Raw genomic sequence first — 22,477 nt, forward strand, 5'->3', positions numbered from 1 at the left:
CGTTGCCCAATTGACTTTCATTGATCAGAGACAAACGAGTCGATTTCAAAACAAAACCCCAACATAAAAGCTCCCGGTACATGTATGCATTACCTCGAACTCGCTTCCATATCTACCGAACACGTCCAGCAGCTGGTTTAACCCGCCCGTCGTATCGGTTTCCGGCTGAATGTATGCAACGTAACACTTCTTATCTTTTGGGGTTTTTTAGGTCTATAGGTCTCGTTACAAACGCCATCAAAACCAATATTCGCTAATGTACAGGGTTACTCGATTACGAAGATTTATGATCGTTGGTTTTGTACATCTTCTTATTGCGACAGTTTTAATCAGCTTGTGTTTTAACAAATATTATTAAGTTTGAAATAAGTTTAATCATTTATATCGTCCACTTAACCATTCATATCGCTCACCTGGAAGGAGTGTAACGGGGAAGAATAAAATTAGTTTGACATGCCTGTGTTGGTGCAACCGAAACACGCCAAAATTACCGTAATTAATTACTCTGTTCTGTTCTATCCACCAATAGCTTAAGCACGATTGGCCGATCAGGAAGCTTCCAGTAGTCGAGAGGAAACTAAAGAAATGAATGTTATAATGACCGAAATTTGAAACTCTAGAGCAAATGATCGACATCTTCTAGCTCCAAAGTAGAATATTTTACATTTTAGCAACTAAACCACAAACGCAAGCTCACATTTCACATGCGTCATCGTTGCTCAATCTGTTGTTTTTTCATTCGCTCTGTTTTCGAAAAGCGTAACAAACATTCTCTGACAACGCGGAAGACTTTGCGTACCATTTTCGCCAACGGGGAAAGGAAAACCGATCCAGCTGTCCTAACACAGGCAGCACGCAACCGTAGGCAAAACACCACGCTGGATCTATATTTTTCGCCTCCCGCCAGCACGGCTCATCAGTTTACTGTCGTTTACCGAAAGATGGTGTCGTTCAACAAGATGGGTGTCGTTCCTGCTGGCCTGGTGCTGCTCGCTCTCTGTGTCGCTGGCGTGTGGAGCAACGAGGCGCAGGATGCTTGGGCTTCCCGGCAGCGGCGTGTACAGGCGACGCCCAACGGCGATGGGCAGAAAAAGTTTAGTGGCCGCATTGTCGGCGGTACCGAGCTGACGGAACCATTGCCCTATCTACTGTCGCTGCGTGACAGTGGCTTCCACATCTGCGGCGCATCGATCATCAATGCCAAGCATGCGCTCTCGGCCGCTCACTGTCAATCGCCGCCCTCGGACGTGAACAGAGTTAGTAAGAGGGCCTTAGAAGAACGAAGGTAACATAGTTGATGACTCTTTTCACGCTCGACTCCATTCCAGCTGACCCTGCTCGCCGGAATTACCAAGCGAACGGACGAAACGAACGGCATCTTGTTCAAGGTGGCTAATGTGACCACCCATCCCGACTTTTCGCTCAAAACCTACCTCTCCGATGTGGCCATCATACGCATCGTGACCTCCTTCCTGGATCATCCCAAACTGGCCGCGATTCCACTCATCTCGACCACGTACAAGCTGCGAGTGAACAGCGTTGCGTCCGTGAGTGGCTGGGGCCTTACGGCGCAGGATTCGATGCTGGCACCGACCCTGCGCACGGTGCGCATCCCGATCGTGAGCTACTCGTCCTGCGTGAACAAGTGGCGCCCGGTACCGATCGTGTGGACGTAAGTAGTATGGCTTAGCTGGCTCGATAGGGGCCGGGTTGCTTTCATCTGATTCTTTATCATCTCTCTCTCTCTCGCTCATCAGTGCCATCTGTGCCGGTCATCCGGGACGCGACTCGTGCAACGGCGACAGCGGTGGCCCGCTCGTGCAGGATGGCGTACAGATTGGGCTCGTTTCCTGGGGTGCTGATCGGTGCGGCAGCGACTACCCGGGCATTTACACGTACGTGGGCAACAAAAACATTCGCAAATTTATTGAAGAAAACAGTGGCGTATAAGTTGCTGCTCAAAGGCAACCCAAGGGTGCTTGTAGATCGGTTACAATAAACGGTAGCATCATATCTTATTATTACAGCGTTTGTTTTCGTTTATTCCGAACTGACGCTACGTACAATACGTGGCAATTTGCTGTGGCAACGTCGAAGAAGAGCCTGGTTGCCTGTTCAACGGAGGTTACACTCCTAGTATCTCTGGCATCGAACATTTGTTCAAACAAAGCGCTATCTGGTACACAACACGTGTAAGGTACGTTGAATCAGTGCTAGAGCAGATTTTCACCCTTTGTGTTAGGGAGCTACCACAGATGAATTGGGGTTGAACAGATCTAATAAACAATTTAATTACGAGCATTGTCTAGTAGGGTTCACTGAGGTGCCTTTACCTTTTTATTCTTCCAATCTCCTTTTTCATCTTCTTCATGCCTTCCTGCCTCTCGATCATGCCTCGATCGTATAAAGTTATGCACAAGTACAATTGCACAGTCTTGAACAGTGTGAGACCTTCGAACCCACGCACCCCATTGTCGGATAAACAAAGTCAATCCCTGGAGCAGATCGTCCCAACAATCCTTCAGTAGGAGTTAATCGTTTATTTTTGTTCCGCACATCTCTACACCGCGACATTCGCTTACTCCCCTTTTTTAAGCTCCACTCCCTCATTGAGTCGCGTCGAACTGCATCGGGGACATGTATTCGCTCAGGAAGCTCAACACAGCCGGAATGCTGGTGTATATCCCCGGGTAGGAGCTGCCGCACTGGTTAGAGCCCCACGACACGATGCCGTACAGCTGCCCATTACACACCAGCGGGCCGCCACTGTCACCGTTGCACGCGTCCTTCCGCAGCTCTCCGGCACAGATCATGCTGGAAGCATTAGGCAATGCACAAATGAGCACACTCGATCACAGCACGATCGCAAAACAACGGCCACTACTACTTACGAGCTCGTAATCGGAAATGGATTCCACTTCCGCCGGCACTCGGTGTACGGCACCAGCGGAATGCGCACGATGCGCAGTATCTCGGGAAGGCCGTCGCCGTTCATGTTGGTAAGACCCCAGCCCGAAACCGTGCAGTAGACGGGATTGGAGCTGGAGGTGAATATCGTGCGAGTGCGCAGCGGAATCGGGGCCACATTTTCGTACCCCCCGAACGTGCCCTCGATGCGGACCAGGGCGACATCGTTGTGGAATGTGTTGGAATTGTATCCGGGATGGATGATTAATTCGATCGCATTAAATATCACGCCCACGTCGTAATCCGTCCGATTCGTAGAGCCTCCCATGAGGGTGATCTAAAACAGAAGGGAAAACACAGAGCAAACAGTGTAAGTGGAGACTCCAACCAAGCAGACACACCAGTCACGCCTAGTCACGCCTGCGAACGTACAAACTCGGGCGGTGGTTTGGGCGTCAAACAGTGCGCTGCCGTGATGGCCAGCGATGCATCCACCACGGATGCGCCGCAGATGTGCGAGTCAAAGCGCCGCAGCGATAGCTGATGGGGAGCGTCCTTGATGTTCGTCTCCATGCCGCCGAAGATGCGGCCCGTCACGCGCAGCTCGATCGGGGTGGGTCGGCGCACCTGCATCGCGCGCCATGCTTCTACCTCCTTGCTGGCGGCGAGTGTGTCACTAACGCACCAGAGCAAAACCAATGCAAAAAGTCCCATGCTTGTGTGCTGGCAAGGGCTGTCACCCAAGGACTGGGTGGACTGGGTGGTGCGTGTTCGTGTGGCTGAGGATGGCACGAAAAATAAAGCAACAAGTATGCGCGAGATTCCCAAAACTTCAACCACTGAACCAACTGTGCAAACTTGTGCCAGGGGCGAAAGATTCGCCACACGCTATGGCAGCGATTGGGCATGACACGCGCAAATCGCAATGGAGGGGAGGTAGCAGATTTCAACGAATACTTATGGCCTTTTGATCTTAGTAATAAACTAACGGGCACTAGCCAAACAAAGCGTTATTTGATCCGCAGCCATGGCGGAAGGAATATGTTAAGACAATCCGCGTTCAGGGTCTTGAATTACGCGAAAAGCACAGGACCGACAGAAAGGAGGATATGAGTTGCATCACACAGTGGAGATTGCTTTGTGTGATTTTCAAACAATAACTTCCTTTTTTATCATTGAAATGTTCAGTTTATTTCCGGGCGGTTCAGTGTGTGCTAATTCCCTGTTCCCTGCTCTGTCATTCAGCCATTCCCACGGTTGTGATACGGTCAGCCGACAATCTGCGTACCATCTATTTCAATCGAACGGAGGCGATCGCTCGGGCGTCGATCAACGACATCAAACGTACTGCGCTAAAAAGCTCTGAATGGAGGGTGAAGCCATGCGGGTGTACACTCCCGGATATTCGCTACCGCACGCAGCCGATCCCCAGGACACGATGCCGACCAGCTGGAAGTAGTTGGTGGTCGGCACCACCAGCGGCCCACCACTGTCACCCGTGCAAGCGTCTCTGCCCTTGGCACCAGCGCACAGCATACTGGAAAGAGGACGTCAGACGTTACTACTACCATTACGAACGGGCCACGAATTGGCCAGCACGTCGGGAGGAAAGGATCTTACTTATCCGTGATATCCGTATCAATCCACAGCTCCTGGCACGGGATGTTACCCATGACGGGGATCGCTACGGCACGCAGCGTCGGCGAGAGAGTTCCGCCCGTCGATGTGCGACCCCAGCCCGCAACGGTGGGCTGCACCTTATCGGGCACGGCGTAGTTGGCCGGCACCAACGGCACGGAGGCAATGTTCATGTTCGGCGTGAACGGTGTCTTGACGCGCAGCACGGCCACATCGAAATCGAACGTGTCCGGATCATACTTCGGGTGGATGAAATTGTCCGTCACAACGAACACTCGGCCACCGGTCGTGCGGCTCGTGCTGCCCGCGTAGATGGTCACCTGCAAAACCGGGCAAACGATGATGATGGCGATGATGATCACGTGCACAGTTCTGCGCCCTCTTCCCTTTACTTACCCCGGATAAGGATTTGAACGAGTAGGTACAGTGGGCCCCGGTGGCAGCGTGGAGTGTCGAAATGATCGACGCGGTGCAGATGTGGTTCGAAAATCGTCGCAGTGACGCGACGAACGGATATCGGGCGATCGTGGCCGTCGAGCCGCCGACGATACGCCCATTCTGCAGCCTGTTCTCGACGTCGAAGAAGAAATCGAAGAAGCTCCTGCTTCTCGTCTGCCCATCCACCGCCAACCCAGCTAGGCACACTAAGCCCAAGGACAAGAACACCGCTCGCATCTTACTTGCTGAAGATCTCGGTCAGATCCAACTGATTTCGAACCACATTCTGCCGGGAGGGAAAAGCGTTTCGTGCATTCGTCCCACCCCTTCCAACGCAGCCATTTTTTTTCGTTTCGCAGCAGACGACACCGTCAGCTGAGTAAACGAGCGGAAGAGCGTGGCGTGCAAAGGTCCGCCGTGTTCCAGCGGTTCATTGCAATACGCGCAACGTCTCTGTTCACTGTTGTGCGCGGCCGCGCGCCGTACGCCAAACGACTGGTAGCTCTCGTGCGCAGTGGCAGCTCGATCGACTGGCTGGCCAGGCAAAGAACACACAGCGATCTGCAAAACAAAACTGCCGTCAAAACATCCCCGATAAGAGCGGGTAGAGGTAGAACTAGTAGACCCAGAGCGACAATGACGAATGATACGATCTTTACATTGCGAGCTGTTTTTTTTTACTTTAAAACACGGGAAATGTGTCCCCGTGTTCCGAATGCTGACTTACATCGTGCACTCCCCTATCAATTGCCAGGGCGAGCTGGTCGCGAACAACAAGCAGAAGAAGGAGAAGAACAAGAAGAAGAAGAAGAAGAAGAAGAAGAAGAAGAAGAAGTTGTGCGAATAATGCGTTTTAAATTTAGATTGCCACTTTACCGATTTACCGGCAAGATTTCCCGGAGTCTCTAGCTGATATGACGTCAAGATGACTTCGGTTTATCGAATGCAGCAGCAGCAGCTACTGCAGAGCACCTACGGACTACCTCCCATTCCTTTTACGACCTTCTTTTCGTCGAATTTGTCAACAGGGAGCAGGGCAATAAATCCGTGACGAGGTGAGATTTTCCCCAAAAAACACACGCACCTTAAGCCAAGACTGTATGTTGCCAGCGATAAGACCCAACACGAAGGCAGGCATTATCTGCCAATGGCAGTGTGCGCGCGAGCAAAGAGACCTAATGCCTGGAATTACCCGGTTTTTATTGATTTCTGTAGCCCGTTATCGTGTCGATCGATTTACCGTGCGCTTGCGATCAGATTGCCAAAAAACGAAACATGCCGCATCGAACATCGGATACTTGACGCGGGTGCCCACCGATAACGGGTGCTGTCGTATAAAAGCTACCGCGCTGCGGCCAGGGAAGTGTATTACTTTCGGGGTCCCAGTACGAGTTAACCATGAAGGCCTTCATCCTGCTGTCGCTGTTCGTTGCCGGCGCTCTGGCTGGCGTTGAGGAGAGCATCTGGCTGTCCAAGCAGGTGCGCCTGGATGCCGGCACCAGCGCCGAGTACAATGGCCGCATCGTCGGCGGCTCGACCGTCCCGATCAGCCAGTTCCCGTACCAGCTGTCGCTGCGCCAGAACGGCAACCACATCTGCGGTGCCTCGGTTATCTCCTCCAACTGGGCTCTGTCCGCTGCTCACTGTACCTTCCCGATGCCGAGCGCTGCCTCCGTAAGTAGTAGCAACCGTCGCGCCAAGCACCGCCAACCCCAGAAACCCCCTTTATGACCTGACCTTCCCGTCTTCCCCCTTTCAGATCACGTTCCGCGGTGGTAGCGACAGCCGTACCGGCGGTGGTGTCATCTTCCAGGCCGCTCAGATCATCAACCACCCGCAGTACAACAGCAACAACCTGAACAACGATGTGTGCGTCATCCGTATCACCACCTCGTTCGTCGGTGCCAACATTGCCTCGATCCGTCTGGTCGCTAGCGGAACCAGCTTCGCTGCCGGCACCAACAGCGTCGTCTCTGGATGGGGTCTGACCTCTCCCGGAGGATCGCTGCCGGTTAACCTACACGCCGTCAACATCCCGGTCGTCGCCCAGGCTACCTGCAGCTCGCAGTGGGGAACTGGACGTATCACCGCCGCGTAAGTATCCTACCGAGGGCCTTGTGGGTTGGGGGTTCAATGGTACATTAACTAATCGATGGATCTCCCATATCATCTCTCTCTCTAGCATGGTGTGCGCTGGTGTTCAGGGCCGCGACTCGTGCAACGGTGACAGCGGTGGCCCGCTGGTCACTGGTGGAGCCCAGTTCGGTGTTGTCTCGTGGGGTGCAGTGCAGTGCGGTGGACCTCTGCCGGGAGTGTACGCCAACATTGGTAACGCCGGCATCCGCAGCTTCATCAGCCAGAACACTGGAGTGTAAGAAGCGACTGATGCGCTCTTTCTAACGAGTCAAACGAATGGATAATTAAAACCAAAACGCTAACGCAACAAACGCTTGTCGTACATGTCTTGATCATACGGCCATTCGGATGATGACATTCTCCTCTGGTTTCCGTATCTCGCTCGGGATGCGACTTATCACACCTGTGAGGCAATAGGTCGATAGGGCTGATGATTCACTAGCTTGTACAGCTTGTACAGATGGGGTTTTTTGGGCATCTTGGCACTATCTAATCAAATGAAACCTACCGTCTTGCCACCAGGTACAGTGATCACCGATTTGGGGCATCCCGAAATCTCAGCACTGCCTTAGTCTCGGTTCTTCCGCGCAGAGGATAACGTTTCCATCATGCGCTACCACACTGTTACACTGCTCCTCACTATCGGCATCGTCTTGGCCAGTGGCTTGGAGGTGGATGTTTGGAGACGGTACAACTCACGCCTGCCCATCGTTGGCTACCGGCAACTTCCATCCCGCGGTGGTGCGTCACATGATGGGAAGAGTGCCAGAATCGTTGGTGGACGCGATGCGCCCATAGAAAACTTCCCCTACCAGCTGTCGTTGCGGCGCAGTGGAGTACATGCCTGTGGTGCGTCCGTCATCGCACTGCGGTGGGCATTGTCGGCCGCCCACTGCACCTATCCCATACCGCAGATGAATGAGGTAAGGTTCTTGGCAGAACAAACTCGGCAGAAACAAGAGCCCGAACGAGTTAGTGCATCCCCTTTTCTTCGCTTCAGATGTCTCTTCGGGCGGGATCTTCAAACCGGTTGGCTGGTGGAACGATCATCCCAATCACCCAGATCATCAACCATCCACTGTTCAGCGAGTACACGATCGAGTACGATGTGTGTGTGCTTCAAACGGGTACGGAAATGGTGGGACAGTTTATAGTGCCCGTTGTATTGCCCCCGGCAACTAGTGGGTTTGCCCCCGGAACCATGGCCAACGCAACCGGGTGGGGTCTTCTGAACGTGCCGGGCTCACTGCCAGTGCAGCTACAGTACGTGGCGCTGCCTTTAATCTCCCTCGACCAGTGTCGCAATAGTTGGCCCTCAGAGTGGATAACGGAGGAGTAAGTGCAACCTGTCTTCCAGGTTGACCCACACACACACACTACCACAGCTCATGGCTTTCTCCTTCACCTTCGCAGAATGCTTTGCGCTGGCCAGCCGGGTCGCGATACGTGCGGTGGTGACAGTGGCGGACCACTGGTCATCAACGGCTACCAGATGGGCATCGCGTCCTGGGGCGTATCGGAATGCTCCGGCAACTTGCCATCGGTGTTTGCAAACACTGCCAATCCCACCGTCCGGAGCTTCATTCTAGAGCGCACGGGAGTTTAACACGAATCCCAGCAACTACGCATCGTTCGTACTCTTAGCACCAATGATTGGTTACACCAAACCACTTTCAGTCGTGGTCGTCGTCGTCGTCATCTCTTATCACTCGCGCGTACTTTCGGAAAACATGGGCGGGGAAGCCCCCACATGGACACCCGGCCATCGTCAGCCATGGTCCGCACCGTGCCTCGCAATTCATTATTCGCTATCAGAGCACAATGATAAATCTGTTCCTACCTTATCAGAGCTACTCTTGGCAGCAATAAAGCGCCCCTTCGAGTGTCCAACCCTTTACCTCGCAACATGTGTCCAGAGTTGTGTCTCTAACAACTACCGAAAACGGCTGCTGCCAGTAGTATGGGTGCGAACGCGTAGAAATTATGATTATAAAACCATTTAGATATGATCGACTTCCTGTTACAAACACACTGCTGGCCCTGTGAGAAACCAGTCCGGCGGAATTAAGCTTACCCATCTCGAGTATCTAAATCGATGTCTTCTCGGTCTCTGTATTTCGTCCTATTTATTACATCCCTAATTTAGCGGAGAGAAAGTGAACCATTTCCAAAGAGAAAACGGGTCAAACGTTCGCATTCAGCTTAATAAACGCACGCACCTCATCGTTCGTAAGGGAAGTGTAGATGCCCGGAATGTTTACGGCACAGTTGTCCGAGCCCCACGACACTATCCCGACCTGGTAGCCGTTCATTACCAGCGGTCCGCCACTGTCGCCGTAGCACGTTTCCTTCCCGTAAACGCCACTGCCGCCACAGATTTGTCTGCGAAAGGACATTGTCCGGTGTAAGATCATCGCTGAGAGCCGGTAGGCCGGTTACTTACCGATCGGTAAGAGCTTCGATGGTCGAGGTCCAACAGAACTGCTTCTGCTGGAGGTAGATTTCCAGCGATTGCAGTATCAGCGGCTCGTACCCATCGGCATCCGCCAAGCCCCAGCCCGTCACGACCGCGGCCGACGGTATCGGATAGTACGTGTTGGTGTTGGCCAGCGTTACCGCCCGTATCGGATCGATGAAGAAACTTTCCCGCACATGGGTCACGGACACATCGTAGTCCAGCGTGCGTCGGTCAAACTTTGGATGCAGCAGGTAGTACTCGGCATGGAAAATGTAACCACCCGCCAGCCGATGCGGCGTCCCACCGCGAAACGTTATCTACGGGAAAGGGAACGGAAAGCCGTACACACGCGTACCACAAAAGCACTTCAAGGCGACGGAAATGTTCCCACACTTACAGCGGACGGGTACAACGCCTCATCCAGACAGTGGGCCGCACTCAGTGCCCATCGTTCCGCTATGACCGAGGCACCGCAGATGTGCGTTCCCTCCAGGCGCAGCGACAGCTGATAGGGGTACGATTCGATGGCCACACTCTCGCCGCCGAAAATGAACGGACTGGGTACGTTTAAATCCTGCTTGGGGCGCTCAAACTTCAGCGTCTCGTTCCTCGGCCACAGGTGATACTTGCGCAGCAGACGAAACAGGTCGGGCTGCCGCGAATAGTAGTACTTGTTGTAATCTGCAATTCAAACCGCAAACCGGTCAATTCAAACGGCAAACTCCGGCTCAAACTCACGATCTATCGATTTACCGACGGTCATACACAGCACACCGCCAACTAGTGCAGCCAGCAGTAGCAGCTGGCGCATTTTTCCCCGGTTCACCCAGTCTACAGCGCGTCGGTATTGAAGCACAACGCACCCCAAAAACCTTACTCTGGTGCGATTATTCTCGACTTAATGAACGCGCCCACAGGCAGCGATGAGACTTATATCAAATAAATGACCAAAATCGCTGGTCTGGTTTATCTAGCACGCGGCTTGGTAAACAGAAGATACTGGCTGGCTGAGCTGGCCGCTTTATCACGGAAGGATGCTGGATGGACCGGGCCCGTCAGCCCGATAACTATTCCCGCACGTCATGGTTGGAGTTGCAGACGATTGTACCGCCCAATACACTCTACAAAGCGAGCTCCAGCAGTGGATGCTCTCTCTGGTGTCTAGTGCCTTCAAAGCCTTTACCTCTCAGCAAACGACCAACACAACAGCAGCATCACGACGTCACAACCTAAAAACTCGTCTACCTAAATTTGATGCTTATCAACGGTGGCAGAGCAAAAAAGCAAAAAAAAACGGAATAACGTGGCCGCTTTCCACTGTTTGTTCAACCGTCTACCGAGCCCTCCCGGTTTTCGAATGTGTAACACGCGTGCAGGGTGCAATGTACCAAAACACATCAATGAATTTGAAAACATCCGCCATGTGGCGCGTGTCTTTCTGTGCTCAACCGGTCGCCGCCTGCGCCATGCGCCGCTGATCGTTGTTTATCTGCTGTCGAATAAAGTCTCTCACGCTTCTGTGGGATAGCCGGGTGTAGATGGCCGGTGCGGTGCCTCCACACTCGTTTATGAGGAACGATACGATGCCTATTTGCCGCTGGTCGTACACCAAGGGACCTCCGCTATCTCCGACGCAAAACGAGCGTCCGACGCTGCCAGCGCACATCATGCTGAGCACATGCAAAGGAAATAGATAGAACATACGATCAGCAAAAGCTGGTAGGAAGGGGAACATAATAAATACATAATAAATAGCACACTATACCTTCCGGAGGAGGTCATATAATTCGCTGCCTGGTCGGTGCAATTCTTCGTGGACCAAACTTTCACCGCCAGTGATCGCAGGTTCGGCACGAAGTTGCCATTCGATTCTGTCGCTCCCCAGCCAGTAACGATAGCTAGCTCGCCGCTCGGAATCGTTCCACTGCTCGTAGGCTGTATGATGCCAATGTTGGGCTTATTCTGAAACGTTCCGCCAATCCGTAGAACACACACATCAAAGTCTAGATTCGAATCGTCGTAGTCGGGATGTATGACCAGCTTCTTCACTGGGAACACTATTCCACCCTCTTCCAGCGTCGAGCTTCCTCCTCGGACAGTGAGCTACATGGAAGGAGAAGAAAATACACGTGTTAGTACAACGCCTTCACACCTTTCCCCTTCTGCGGCCAACCCATACACTTACATCCGTTTCGTTCGTTCCGATACAGCAATGGCCAGCGGTAAGGGCCAGCCGGGGAGCCACTGCCGATGCACCACAAATGTGATATCCATCGTACTCGAGCGACAGTTGATAGGGAAACTGACCGATGTACACCTCCCAGCCACCAACAATGCGCCCGGTGGCACGTGCTGGTGGTGGTGCGGCTTCACGTTCCAGCACTCCTTCCCCAGCGATCGCAGCGACAACGATTAGCTGCAGCAACGGCGCCATCACCCCGTATCATAGCGCAAGTTTATGCGGATGAACTGATTTATACCACACTCTGTGCCGATCTCTTGCACAACACACACGCACGCGAGCGCGCACACACATGTCCCGCATGCCAGCAGCACTTTCCGGGACAGCTGTACAAATTGTTCTAAATATGTTGCTCTCTCGGCCGCTCGAGGCAGGCGGTAAACAGAGCGAGTAGAAGCGAAACTGTGCGTGCGAATAGTCGGGTACAGGTGGCAACCAAAAAAGCGACCAATGCTGGTAGTACCATCGTTGTACACTTTATTTCGAGACATCCCCCATCTTACAGCATTACACTTTCGATTGGTGTACACGCGAGCTTACATTAGGCGACACTTCGCGAGTGAAGTGTGTTAAATCGCGCTGACAGGATAAGACCTAAGATCGATTCTTGAAATGCATCCTTATGCCCGTGTTAATACTTGGCGTGTTACTTGTGTGTGTGATTAGAGACACCTGAGACTAACGTAAATAAATAAGGCCAGCCAGCTACGCGCGCTGCCGGTCGTGTGATTCGCTTTGCAAATGTGTTATAAACGTAAAATAGTAACATGCTTCACATGCTTGTTGCGCGTGCAACGTAAAGCTAAAAACCGCCGCAAGGGAAAACTAAATAGCTTAACACAAAACATACGCACACATACATATAGAGTTTTCGCTTAAATTAAAGGCTTCGTCGATTCGATTTCGGGGCGATTTCGCACGCGATCGAACGTCGCTGACTATTACTTTCGTTTGGATTTGAATATTAGCTGCGGCTCGGAGCGTAGCGAATCCGTGAGATAGAGCGTTTTGGTCACCTGCTGAAAGTAGCGCTTCTCGTTCGGCGAGTTTATTGTGTAAACAATAGGCCGAACGCCGACGTTCTTCCACAGCGTTGAGATTTGTCTGCAAATGGTGTGCAAAATGAAGGTCAATCCAGTTGGCCGTTGGGCAGAGCGCGTCTCGGTCGCTATACTTACGCGTTGAATTCATCCTTATGAATAAAGACTAGACTAACACCGATCACCGGTGCAATGATGTTTCGATAGATGGCACCTACAATGGATAGCAGGATGGTCGAGGTATTCAGATAGCGTGGCAGTATCGTAAAGCAGGACTTTTCCATCCACAAACCGCACACCAGATCCGGACATTGTTGACGAAGCTGGAAGGGGAAAGAGATTAGTGCCGCTGCCAGCAGTGTTGTTTCGTGTTCTGTCCAGTGAACTTACCTGATAGATTGCTGTCGGTGATGCACAGCAGAAAATGATCCGTTTCGTAAAGATGGGACACTTGGCGGCCGTCTCGCGAACAATCTCCAACAGTGCGGAGTTCGTTTGGGACGCTCGCAGCAGCACGGTCACCTCCGAGGATTCTAGCAGCTTCAACAGTCTTTCGAACGTTAGTACCTTCTCCTTCTGGAACAGTTGGCTGCATTGTGTGGGAAAGTAATCGAACTTAATTAACTTGACTGAACAGTAGGCGCCGGTAACCATCCATCGGCAGCCGTGTCGCTCCCACTTACCCTAGCGGATGGTGTTCGGTGATGTTGAAGCTTTCGAAGAAACTGAACGGCAGCTTGTGAATCGGTTCGGTCACGTTGGCCTTTTCGAGTGTCGATTTGTGGAGGATGATCGCCTTGCCGTCGCTGGTAATGCTGAGATCGAGCAGAATCTTTTGACACCGTTGCGCCAGACACTGATTAATGGCGGCCAGCGAGTTTTCCGGCGCGTCAAAAGCCCCGCCCCGATGGACGACCGGCCAGTACAGTGCCTCGCTGGCCTCCTTGCCCTTTTCGCTCTTCGACAGCATGGACAGCACGACATCGTCGGCGGGTGAGTTGAGCTTCACAAACTTCGACCCAATGCAGACGAGGAAGAGCAGCAGCATCAACCAGGGAATACCGACCGAGGCAAAGTTGCAGCACAGCCAGAGCGTATTCACCACAAAGGTGCAGCACGTTGCCAGGAACCAAAACAATTGATAAAGCATTTTGCACACTTTAAAGATTGTCGCTAAATACATGCGGAAAGGGAATATGCTGCCGGGGGGGAGACGGGGACGGGGAGCACACGATTTGGCTGATGAACCTCCTCCTGCCTGTCCACAGACCACACAGTTCGTGTTTTGTCGTTCGCCGCTGCGCTACAAACGCGTTTTCGCACTGTTTTTACAACATTTTGCTATTTCGTAACATTTGTTTTCTTGGTTCGAGCGAGGTGGCCGGTAGCGCCTCTTGCTTTGCAAGGTGCGTTTTGTTCTTTTTCGAATGCACTAGCCAATTGGCTAATTTTACGGCAGCTTAACGAAAAAACAAGGAGAAAAGTAAATGTTTACTCATGTTTCTTTTTTTTTTTCGTTCCTTTCCTGTAATGTATAGAAAAACAGGTCATGTCATCGATACTCTATTGGCAGTTACCGAACCGCATACGGTACAGGCTCGCCGTGCGCATTTTCTACTGTAGGTAATTTATGTTTTCATTTATCGGGACGTTCTGATGATAAGATTTCCAGGGTTTTTATAGCGATGTGATACTTTTTTGGCTCTTTATTAAGCTTTCTTTAGCTTTATATGGATGTTTTGAACAGGCTAAACGGAAATTCCTATTGTATTTGTCCAGTAAGGGTGCCCAGGAGTCAAGTTCTTTTCACTTGAGTTCCTCTCCCCTCAAGAAAGAATCAAGAAAGTGTCCGAAAACTATCCCCTGAAAACCTCTGTATGCCTTTCGTTTGATTAGCCATAAGTAAAAAAGAAAGACCCACGCGAATTATTCAACAGGATTAAATGGGTTAATCTTTTCAATATGCTAACGATACGATCTAAGAATCTAACAAGAAAAACAATTTTCCACTATCGACTGCGCTTTGTTGAATCTTTTTGTTTTCGAACATGGTGCATTGCTTTCCGACATTTCGGATTGTTATTTCCGACACATTTCTGACATTTGGGGTTTCTTTGTTGTTTGACGCCAGCTTAGAAAAGGTTGGCTCGACAGAACAACGCGTAAATACATGATGCTCTGAAGGAATTCAGTCATTTATTTCCTATTTTATACCCAGAAAAGTCCCTCTTCTTGTAGTAAAACACATTTATGAACCCTAAAAATGGTAAATCATTCCAAGGCACCATTTAAACGATACATTTATGCATTTACATATCTGCACGTGTACTGTCAAAACCCGATGCATCAAATGTCAACGGACGAGACGCCATGCACCGACCCGTTTTGTTAACCGCACCTGGCTTGACATTTAACAAAATTTGACAAATTTCCAGAAAAAGTCGATTTCGGAGCGTTTCTTCAATTTTTTTGTGCAGAATATTCGATGTAAGCAGTGAAACGTGCGGATGAAAACTGGACGCAAAGTGAGCATGACTCTCGGTGGAAGTGATTCCGCGTGTTAAAAGCACTCCGCAAACCCGCCACGAGCATTAACTGCACACTTTTCGGTCGACCCGTAACGGGGAGCTCGCGCTTGTGCCGTCTCATTTGGTGCCCGGGAGCTGCAGCTTCCGTCGAAAGAAATGTCTTCAGAGTTCGATAAGTTCAACGAGTGTTTGAAGGCTTCCTTCTGGAAGAATGTGAAAAACAATCGCGCCGAGCGGAAGGCGAACGGCACGGCGATCAAGGTGGAACCAAAGCCAGAACCGAAAAATGAATCCGAACCAGGGCCGAAGCAGACGGTGGTGGCGGTGCCGCAGCAGCAGCCCCAGCCCCAACCACAGGCGCAGCTGCAGCAGCGGCCCACGCCCGTGCCCGTGCCCGTTGTCCCCGCTGTTGTTTACAACAGCATTAAGTGTGAGCCGACGGTAAATGCATCACTCCAGGAGCTGCTGGAAAAAGATCCGAAATGTGAAGAGTATGATGACTACATACCGCCGCGGGCGCCCAAAACGCCACCCATCGAGGACTACGATGACATGATGCCGCGGCCGCAGACGCCCATGGAAATTCCCAACATGGAAGATGTGGTGGACGTTTCCGACTCGCCGGAGCGCTCCAGCCGTCGGGCGATCGATAAGTCGCTCTCGAAAGAAAACAAATCGGACGAGCTGCTGCAGGAAAAGTTGTGGCAGTACTTCGGTCATCGTGATTTTAAGAGTCAGCTGCAAAAAGAAGCCATCGAAACCATCATCGCAAGTACGTACCAGAGAGGTGGTTACACACACACGCACACGCGCACATACAGCGCAATTCGGTTGCAAAGATGTACTTACACACTAACGTTTTCTCTCCCTCTCTCCCTCTCTCTCCCTCGCTCTCCCTACGCTAGGAACGCGCGATGTGTACGTCTCGATGCCCACCGGAGCGGGAAAGTCGCTCTGCTTCCAGCTTCCGGGCGTGATGCAGGATAATAAGGTAACGATAGTATTCTCCCCACTGCTAGCACTGATCAAGGATCAGCTGGACACATTGGCTCGCATTAAGATACCGGCCGATTCGATCAACTCGAAAATGGGCGTCCGAGACCGCGAGCGGGTCATCAATGACCTGAAGAGCGTCAAGACAGACATACGCTTTCTGTATATCACGCCCGAGCAAGCCAATACTGCCACGTTCAAGGACATTATGCAGCACCTGGTGAAGTTCCGGAAGGTGGCGTACGTGGTGGTGGACGAGGCACACTGCGTCAGCGAGTGGGGGCACGATTTCCGGCCCGACTACCTGAAGCTGGGCAATCTGCGGGCGGAGTATCCGTCCGTGCCGTGGATTGCCCTGACGGCCACCGCGTCCAAGCAGGTGGTGGAGGACATATTCCGCAACCTGCGGCTGAAGGAACCGGTGGCCAAGTTCAAGACGCCCTGCTTCCGACACAATCTCTACTACGACGTAGTGTTCAAAAACTCCATCCAAGACGATTTCCTGCATTTGAAGGACTACATCGAAGGCATCCTCGGGAAACAGGACGAAGTGAAGCCGGTAAGTGGACCTGGAACAGTGACTACAGCTCGGAGCGTACTGTGCATGAATGGATTGTTATTTGGAGTCTGGTTTTTGGGTGTTTTTTTTTTCAGAGCAAACGAGCGTGTGGAATTATTTACTGCCGTACGCGCGAAAATACGGAGCGTGTAGCGACCAACCTGACCAAGCTCGGGCTACGCACCGTCCCGTACCACGCCGGTCTGAAGCAGTCCGAGCGCGACCAGGTGCAGGAGGACTGGATGGAGGGCAAGTACGTCGCGATAGCGGCGACCATCAGCTTCGGCATGGGCGTCGACAAGGGCTCGGTGCGGTTCGTTATCCACTGGGACAACCCGCAGAACGTGGCCGCCTACTACCAGGAGTCGGGCCGGGCCGGGCGCGACGGCAAGAAGTCGTTCTGCCGCATTTACCACTGTCGCGATGGGTGCAAGTCGATCGAGTTTCTGCTGCGGCAGGACCTGCAGAAGAGCAAGGACACGCCGAAGGAGGAAAGTGCCAAGCAGGCTGTGAAAAACTTTGAGAAAATGGTCGAGTTTTGCGAGAGTGCGCGCTGCCGGCACCGGCTTTTCACCGACTACTTTGGTGACGATCCGCCCGACTGTCGCAACATGTGCGACGTGTGCACCAACCCGAAGAAGGTGCAGAAGGCGATCGACTACTTTCAGCAGCTGGCCTACACGGGCAAGCTGAAAACGATGACGGCCTACGACGACGACCCGTCCGATCTGTACGGTGGCGGCCGCAAGGGGTACGACAACGATTACTACGACGGGTCGGGCAGCAGCTACAACAGCGAGGGGCGTGAAACGAAGCGCAAGCAGAGCGAGTCGGCCCTGCTGATCCAGAAGCAGTTCATGCTGCGGAAGGCTGCCGCCGCGAAGGACATGAGCATGCAGCGAACGGCCACGATCGGGCGGGTAAAGTTTGCCATGCAAACGCCAGTGAAAGTGAGCGGCCTAACGATTGCGACGCGCGAAACGTACGTCACCTCGCTGGCCGACTTGATGAAGAAAAATGTGGAAACCTGCAAAGGCGTCGACGAGCCGGACTACAGTCTAGTGTACAAGGACTTTGAGGACATTGCGGTCGAGATGGAGTACGAGGCGTTCACGAAAAACACCGTCAAAAGTTTGTACCACCGAGCGATTGTTAAGCAGGTAAGTTCGCGTTTCCATTTTCTACTGTCTCGTCGGTTTCGTTCTTTAGTTATCCTCCGTGACCGCTCTCTCTCTCACACACACACAGATACACATGCACACACATACAAGCACACTCTGCCTTCCTAACTCCCCTGTACTTTGCTCCGGTCCCTGGGAGGAGAGCGCGATGTGTTGTTGGTGTTGTGTGTTGTTGTTGATTTCGAAGCTTGAGTTACATGTTTTCACACGACTCCTTTTGTTCTGTTTTTCACATACGTCCTAGGACATATGGCCCTCTTAGTAAACAATCAAAGATACTTATTTACCATCATTCCTCCTATCAGTTTGCGGAAGCTTTCAATCAATTTGCGTTTATTTTCGCTTTTTGTGGATCAATTCAATTGCGCGAGTATTACAATCCATTTCAATCTGCGACTATCAACGAAAACAAGTATTTCCAAATGCTCTATGCTAAATCGAGAATGTAGAAGCAGCAGCAGCAGCAACAGCGGCAGAAGCAACTCCAACACAGCATGATGCCAGCGCGATCGTTTCGTTAGGGAAGCAGCACCATCAGCAGCAACCCTGCGTCAACGAAAAGCTCTCAATGCCCGATTGTGTCCGCCTCCGCCCCGTAAGCTTCCGTTATCTCAATCCAACCAACCAACAGTAAACGTGGTGCCCGGGGTTTACCACGCACCATCAGCTTCAAACAGGCGTGTGTCGCTGGTATCAGTTTCAATCGTCATCTCAACCAACTCGTCTTTCTTCTGTCGATTCACTGTCGTGTCGGCCGGCCGGCTGGCTGGCGTTCGCCAAACAAACCCTGGTTACACACACAATGGTCAACGATCAGTTCAATCCATCACCACCACCACCACCATCTTGCCCTGCACGTCGCTACTACCAATCAATGAATGCCAAGAAAGGCGAAGCACACGTTCAGATGCATACCAGGTATTGTTGCCAACGCCCAACACTCCGGCGGGCTACACCTCTCTTCCTCGCCGAGGAAACGCAAACCTTGTATATTGTATACTACCTTTTCTCTCCCCCCGAACGCAGTATAACCGAGCTCGAAGAGACAAAAATTTAAGTAAATTAACCTTTTTTTTTTGCAATCGGCGGACGGGCGAGCGTGAAACTTGTTCATTGTGTACAGATATATTTTCGGAACGTGTCAAAATTTCACCCTACTTTCTCTCTCTCTCTCTCCCTCTCTGTAACAACAATCCACAACAATACACTTCCTTGATGCAGTGGCAAATGGAGCGCTAATGCATCGGGGAATGTACAATCTGACCGCTAACTGTAACCCATGTCTGTGTCTGTTCCCGTAGGTGACATCGCTAAAGTCGGCCGTAGCCGATAAAGTGCTGCATCCGCGGGTGAAGGAGTACTGTCCCAAGCATCGGGCCAACCTGGGCGGCGACTACCGGACGATCGAGGCCGATCTGAAGCGTAAGTACGGCGACAGCGTGGTGGACGAGCTACGTTCGGACGGGCACGAGAAAAAGCACGACGGGCACCATCATCACCACCATCATCACCATCGCCGGAGCGGCGAGCGCAACGGGGATCGGAAGCGCAGCTCCAAGTTTTCGTCGAAAACGGGCAGCTCGCGTGACCGGGACGGGCTCAGCCAGCCGGCGATCAGTTCCTACTTCGGTGCGAAGAACAGCACCGGCGGTGCGTCTTCTTCCACCGCACTGGGCGGTGGTGGTGGCGCCGGCAGCTCCTCCGGGCTCATGACCATCGACGACGGTGACATGTGGGACGACGATCACCTGAAGGATGGAGGACGAGGTTCGGGCAGTGCGAAACTGGCCCCACCGGAACCGTCCACATTGCCGCTGATCCGTTCGCCACAGTCACCGCCTACGTCACCGATTTCGCCGCGTTCACCCCGATCGCCCCGGTCGCCGCGTTCTCCACAATCTCCTCTGTCATCGCGGAGATCACCCCGTTCGCCCCGTTCGCCCCGCTCACCTACATCACCCCGATCGCCGTCCGTGGAGTACGTTTCGAACGATGCGTACGCGGAGACAAAAGCGCGCCGCGTCAGCGAGCACGGAGAGCGGCAGCACCGATCGCATTCGCGAACGACCTCGAAGGATCGTACGTATCGCGAGCGGTCTCGATCCGGCTCGGGAGGCGGCTACTCGAGCGAGCGATCGAGGACGAAGCAGAAAGCGCACAAGCGTTCGCGCGAAAGCAGTCGATCGTACTCGCGGGAACGATCCTACTCGTACCGATCGGGAAGCTCCCGCTCGCGGGACTGGGAGGAGGACGAGGTGGCGAGGCGTCGCAAGCGCAAGTACGCGGAGGAGGAGGAGTACGAGCGCGAGTACGAGCGGGTGCCGTCCAAGTCCCGCGTGTACGAAGACGAGTACGAGACGAACAGCAAGCAGCAGCAGCAGTCGCAGCAGCAACAGCACCATCATCCCACGCGACGACCCCCATCGCCGGAGGAAGAATTCAGCTACGCTGCGCCGAAGAAACGAATATCGCACTATGCAGGCGAGAACAGTGGGTCCGCCGGTGCAGGGTACGGGGGTAAAAGCTCCGCCTACGGATCTGCCGGAGGTTCGTCTTCCTACAACAGCTACCTTCCGGGCAAGGGGTCCGGCGGTGGTGGCGGCGGTTCATCGCAGATGCTCAACAATGAAGACATGTGGGACGATGATCCGAAACCGTCGTCATCGAACAGCCGACCAAAGGAGCAGCCACCTTCCACGCCAGCATCGCCACCGCCCCCGTCATCGCCGCCACCTATGTCACCCTCGCCGGAGCCGGAGTACATGCACACGAAGTACGTACCGTCGTCGCCACCGCATCGGCCACCTTCCCCCGCATCACCACCGCCCCAAGCAACGATACATCACGACAAGCACTCGATGCGCACGTACGACCACCGCTCACCGTACGACGCGTCGCTCGATCCCCGCCTGGCCGGTACACCGAAGAGTCCGCCCTACGCCCAGCTGGCCGGTGGCGGCTCCTCCCTGTCCTCCGTGTCCGGCGTGAAACCCTCGACCTCGGCCCAGTTCACAACGGCCGCTCAGCTGCACCTCAACTCCCTACAGAGCAAAGCATCCTCCTTACCAGTGAGCACGATTCAGTCGGGTGGAGGAGGAGGCGGCGGAGCGGTCGCCGGTGGCATTGCGGGAGGATTAAAGCAGTCCGGCGGCATGAATGCAGTTACCACGAACAACAGTGTGGCCGGCGGCCCGTCTGCCTGCGGCGGTGGCTCGTCCAACGCTCAACAGCTCCTGTCCGGCTCGTCCGGGCACACGCCGGGAGGGGCGCCCGATTCCGCCGGCTCGACGCCGTCCGGCTCCCAGCTGGCCGAGATGGAGAAGAAGAAGAAAAATCTAGCCAGCTGCGTCATACACTACCTGATGCCGTACTATCGCGATCAGAAGATCGAGACGAAGGAGCTGTTCAAGGGGCTGGCGAGGAAGATTTCGCACAAATTTTTCGAAGCCGACGTTACTGGTAGGTCTCAACCGCGGTCGTCCATTTCCTTCCCTTTACTGAGCAACTTTTTTTCTTTCTTTCTCGTTTTCTAGCGGAGCGCAAGGTGAAGAAGTACATCGACGACATGATGGCCCACAAAGGAATCATCTCAAGCGAGGCGGATTTTCCCAAATAGAAACGACGCAAGGCGCGAACGCGCGCATACAAGTCCCGTTCGTATAGGCGCCGTTCGCGCTGATCCTCCGACGCGGTAAGCTCGGGCAGGTTGGACGAGCAGGATCGTCGTCGTCGTTGTCTATATGGTGTAATTTAACGAACGTGTGTTGTACATACTAGTGGATAAGCAGGCTGTAACAACCCTCTCTGAACTACCTTGCATGACCCCAAAAGTAGAAAGCGCGCGCGCCCAGTTGCCGGAGAACGGAGAAAAGTGCATATTCCAATTGTTATAGCGTGTCAGGATTTAGCAAACGGCCACACTCTCCAGCAGCGCGCCTTTACTGAGCCGAAACTAGCAGCAAACCCCGCAGCAGGACCTTTCCCCCCACCCACAATGCCATTTGATGATGATGATCATGTTCTGCGTTCGAACGATGGTGGCGACCGTATTGAAGATTGAGAAGAAGGTTTTTTTTTAAATTTGTGTTTTTGTCCACCACTACTGCCGGGGGTGTGCGTGTGTGTGTGTGCGCGCGCGCGTCTCGGTGAATGTGTGGTGGATCGGATCACCTCCGTTAACCGTTTTCTTTTTATATTAAAGAGCATAAGCTAAAAGTGGCGCCCACCCTCTGATTGCACACACACACTCACACACAGACACACACAGAGACACAAAAATTACTTATAGCGTGCGCGCGTTCGCCCGACGAACCTGTAAGTTTGTGTGAATAAAGATACAATTCAGATGATAACAGCC

General features: G+C 52.9%; 8 protein-coding genes across 9 annotated transcripts; 4 read left to right on the forward strand and 4 right to left on the reverse strand.

Moving 5' to 3' along the window:
• Window positions 1-898: 898 nt before the first annotated feature.
• LOC120948504 (trypsin alpha-3-like) lies at window positions 899-2,024 on the forward strand. Its single transcript, XM_040364907.2, has 3 exons — window positions 899-1,256; window positions 1,329-1,672; window positions 1,758-2,024. Exons 1-3 carry the CDS (start codon window positions 942-944, stop codon window positions 1,948-1,950), a joined length of 852 nt encoding a protein of 283 aa, XP_040220841.2. The 5' UTR covers window positions 899-941; the 3' UTR covers window positions 1,951-2,024.
• Window positions 2,025-2,525: 501 nt separating this feature from the next.
• LOC120951355 (transmembrane protease serine 9-like) lies at window positions 2,526-10,701 on the reverse strand. The gene is made up of 11 exons (XM_049606789.1): window positions 10,331-10,701; window positions 9,975-10,258; window positions 9,563-9,894; window positions 9,309-9,501; window positions 5,226-5,269; window positions 4,942-5,110; window positions 4,528-4,865; window positions 4,252-4,444; window positions 3,340-3,795; window positions 2,892-3,244; window positions 2,526-2,814 (listed from the first exon to the last, which is right to left on the reverse strand). The coding sequence occupies exons 1-11, from the start codon at window positions 10,386-10,388 to the stop codon at window positions 2,607-2,609; spliced, it is 2,628 nt and encodes an 875-aa protein (XP_049462746.1). The 5' UTR covers window positions 10,389-10,701; the 3' UTR covers window positions 2,526-2,606.
• Window positions 4,073-5,623, reverse strand: LOC120951378 (trypsin 3A1-like). Its single transcript, XM_049605113.1, has 3 exons — window positions 4,942-5,623; window positions 4,528-4,865; window positions 4,073-4,444 (listed from the first exon to the last, which is right to left on the reverse strand). The coding sequence occupies exons 1-3, from the start codon at window positions 5,218-5,220 to the stop codon at window positions 4,246-4,248; spliced, it is 816 nt and encodes a 271-aa protein (XP_049461070.1). The 5' UTR covers window positions 5,221-5,623; the 3' UTR covers window positions 4,073-4,245.
• On the forward strand, window positions 6,342-7,430 carry LOC120948508 (trypsin alpha-3-like). Its single transcript, XM_040364913.2, has 3 exons — window positions 6,342-6,657; window positions 6,743-7,077; window positions 7,166-7,430. The coding sequence occupies exons 1-3, from the start codon at window positions 6,382-6,384 to the stop codon at window positions 7,356-7,358; spliced, it is 804 nt and encodes a 267-aa protein (XP_040220847.2). The 5' UTR covers window positions 6,342-6,381; the 3' UTR covers window positions 7,359-7,430.
• On the forward strand, window positions 7,704-9,016 carry LOC120948505 (trypsin-7-like). Its single transcript, XM_040364909.2, has 3 exons — window positions 7,704-8,042; window positions 8,120-8,454; window positions 8,533-9,016. The coding sequence occupies exons 1-3, from the start codon at window positions 7,728-7,730 to the stop codon at window positions 8,723-8,725; spliced, it is 843 nt and encodes a 280-aa protein (XP_040220843.2). The 5' UTR covers window positions 7,704-7,727; the 3' UTR covers window positions 8,726-9,016.
• A 277-nt stretch (window positions 10,702-10,978) lies between the features above and the next one.
• Window positions 10,979-12,166, reverse strand: LOC120948507 (trypsin 3A1-like). The gene is made up of 3 exons (XM_040364911.2): window positions 11,763-12,166; window positions 11,343-11,680; window positions 10,979-11,247 (listed from the first exon to the last, which is right to left on the reverse strand). The coding sequence occupies exons 1-3, from the start codon at window positions 12,009-12,011 to the stop codon at window positions 11,022-11,024; spliced, it is 813 nt and encodes a 270-aa protein (XP_040220845.2). The 5' UTR covers window positions 12,012-12,166; the 3' UTR covers window positions 10,979-11,021.
• A 104-nt stretch (window positions 12,167-12,270) lies between these two features.
• On the reverse strand, window positions 12,271-14,387 carry LOC120948503 (glycerophosphodiester phosphodiesterase 1). Its single transcript, XM_040364906.2, has 4 exons — window positions 13,543-14,387; window positions 13,250-13,448; window positions 12,998-13,182; window positions 12,271-12,923 (listed from the first exon to the last, which is right to left on the reverse strand). Exons 1-4 carry the CDS (start codon window positions 14,040-14,042, stop codon window positions 12,761-12,763), a joined length of 1,047 nt encoding a protein of 348 aa, XP_040220840.2. The 5' UTR covers window positions 14,043-14,387; the 3' UTR covers window positions 12,271-12,760.
• Window positions 14,388-15,261: 874 nt separating this feature from the next.
• On the forward strand, window positions 15,262-22,472 carry LOC120951631 (ATP-dependent DNA helicase Q5). 2 transcript variants are annotated; one of them, XM_040370432.2, is made up of 5 exons: window positions 15,263-16,159; window positions 16,293-16,939; window positions 17,035-18,099; window positions 19,422-21,579; window positions 21,654-22,472. In XM_040370432.2, the coding sequence occupies exons 1-5, from the start codon at window positions 15,544-15,546 to the stop codon at window positions 21,734-21,736; spliced, it is 4,569 nt and encodes a 1,522-aa protein (XP_040226366.2). In that variant the 5' UTR covers window positions 15,263-15,543; the 3' UTR covers window positions 21,737-22,472. The 2 variants fall into 2 exon arrangements, with proteins under 2 accessions (XP_049461063.1, XP_040226366.2); XM_049605106.1 differs by lacking the exons at window positions 19,422-21,579; window positions 21,654-22,472 and adding an exon at window positions 18,365-18,883 and having other exon boundaries at window positions 15,262-16,159.
• Window positions 22,473-22,477: the final 5 nt, after the last annotated feature.

This window comes from Anopheles coluzzii, chromosome 2 (assembly GCF_943734685.1).
Source record: "Anopheles coluzzii chromosome 2, AcolN3, whole genome shotgun sequence".
Taxonomy (NCBI): domain Eukaryota; kingdom Metazoa; phylum Arthropoda; class Insecta; order Diptera; family Culicidae; genus Anopheles; species Anopheles coluzzii.

Bases quoted from the DNA above. Each gene is read 5' to 3' on its own strand.
- LOC120948504 (XM_040364907.2), top strand. From the start codon at position 942: ATGGTGTCGTTCAACAAGATGGGTGTCGTTCCTGCTGGCCTGGTGCTG. The intron at 1,257-1,328 runs GTTAGTAAGAGG...ACTCCATTCCAG, and splicing joins CGCCCTCGGACGTGAACAGA to CTGACCCTGCTCGCCGGAAT. The intron at 1,673-1,757 runs GTAAGTAGTATG...CTCGCTCATCAG, and splicing joins CCGGTACCGATCGTGTGGAC to TGCCATCTGTGCCGGTCATC.
- LOC120951378 (XM_049605113.1), bottom strand. From the start codon at position 5,220: ATGCGAGCGGTGTTCTTGTCCTTGGGCTTAGTGTGCCTAGCTGGGTTG. The intron at 4,866-4,941 runs GTAAGTAAAGGG...CCGGTTTTGCAG, and splicing joins CGTTCAAATCCTTATCCGGG to GTGACCATCTACGCGGGCAG. The intron at 4,445-4,527 runs GTAAGATCCTTT...TCCTCTTTCCAG, and splicing joins GATACGGATATCACGGATAA to TATGCTGTGCGCTGGTGCCA.
- LOC120948508 (XM_040364913.2), top strand. From the start codon at position 6,382: ATGAAGGCCTTCATCCTGCTGTCGCTGTTCGTTGCCGGCGCTCTGGCT. The intron at 6,658-6,742 runs GTAAGTAGTAGC...TCCCCCTTTCAG, and splicing joins CGATGCCGAGCGCTGCCTCC to ATCACGTTCCGCGGTGGTAG. The intron at 7,078-7,165 runs GTAAGTATCCTA...CTCTCTCTCTAG, and splicing joins ACTGGACGTATCACCGCCGC to CATGGTGTGCGCTGGTGTTC.
- LOC120948505 (XM_040364909.2), top strand. From the start codon at position 7,728: ATGCGCTACCACACTGTTACACTGCTCCTCACTATCGGCATCGTCTTG. The intron at 8,043-8,119 runs GTAAGGTTCTTG...TCTTCGCTTCAG, and splicing joins CCATACCGCAGATGAATGAG to ATGTCTCTTCGGGCGGGATC. The intron at 8,455-8,532 runs GTAAGTGCAACC...TCACCTTCGCAG, and splicing joins TCAGAGTGGATAACGGAGGA to AATGCTTTGCGCTGGCCAGC.
- LOC120951355 (XM_049606789.1), bottom strand. From the start codon at position 10,388: ATGCGCCAGCTGCTACTGCTGGCTGCACTAGTTGGCGGTGTGCTGTGT. The intron at 9,502-9,562 runs GTAAGTAACCGG...GTCCTTTCGCAG, and splicing joins ATCGAAGCTCTTACCGATCG to ACAAATCTGTGGCGGCAGTG. The intron at 3,796-4,251 runs GTTTGATGTCGT...TCGCTGCCATAG, and splicing joins AGAGCTTTTTAGCGCAGTAC to CGTGTGGCGAATCTTTCGCC.
- LOC120948507 (XM_040364911.2), bottom strand. From the start codon at position 12,011: ATGGCGCCGTTGCTGCAGCTAATCGTTGTCGCTGCGATCGCTGGGGAA. The intron at 11,681-11,762 runs GTAAGTGTATGG...CCTTCCATGTAG, and splicing joins TCGGAACGAACGAAACGGAT to CTCACTGTCCGAGGAGGAAG. The intron at 11,248-11,342 runs GTATAGTGTGCT...GCATGTGCTCAG, and splicing joins TATATGACCTCCTCCGGAAG to CATGATGTGCGCTGGCAGCG.
- LOC120948503 (XM_040364906.2), bottom strand. From the start codon at position 14,042: ATGTATTTAGCGACAATCTTTAAAGTGTGCAAAATGCTTTATCAATTG. The intron at 13,449-13,542 runs GTAAGTGGGAGC...CACACAATGCAG, and splicing joins ACCGAACACCATCCGCTAGG to CCAACTGTTCCAGAAGGAGA. The intron at 12,924-12,997 runs GTAAGTATAGCG...CACCATTTGCAG, and splicing joins CATAAGGATGAATTCAACGC to ACAAATCTCAACGCTGTGGA.
- LOC120951631 (XM_040370432.2), top strand. From the start codon at position 15,544: ATGTCTTCAGAGTTCGATAAGTTCAACGAGTGTTTGAAGGCTTCCTTC. The intron at 16,160-16,292 runs GTACGTACCAGA...TCCCTACGCTAG, and splicing joins CATCGAAACCATCATCGCAA to GAACGCGCGATGTGTACGTC. The intron at 16,940-17,034 runs GTAAGTGGACCT...TTTTTTTTTCAG, and splicing joins AACAGGACGAAGTGAAGCCG to AGCAAACGAGCGTGTGGAAT.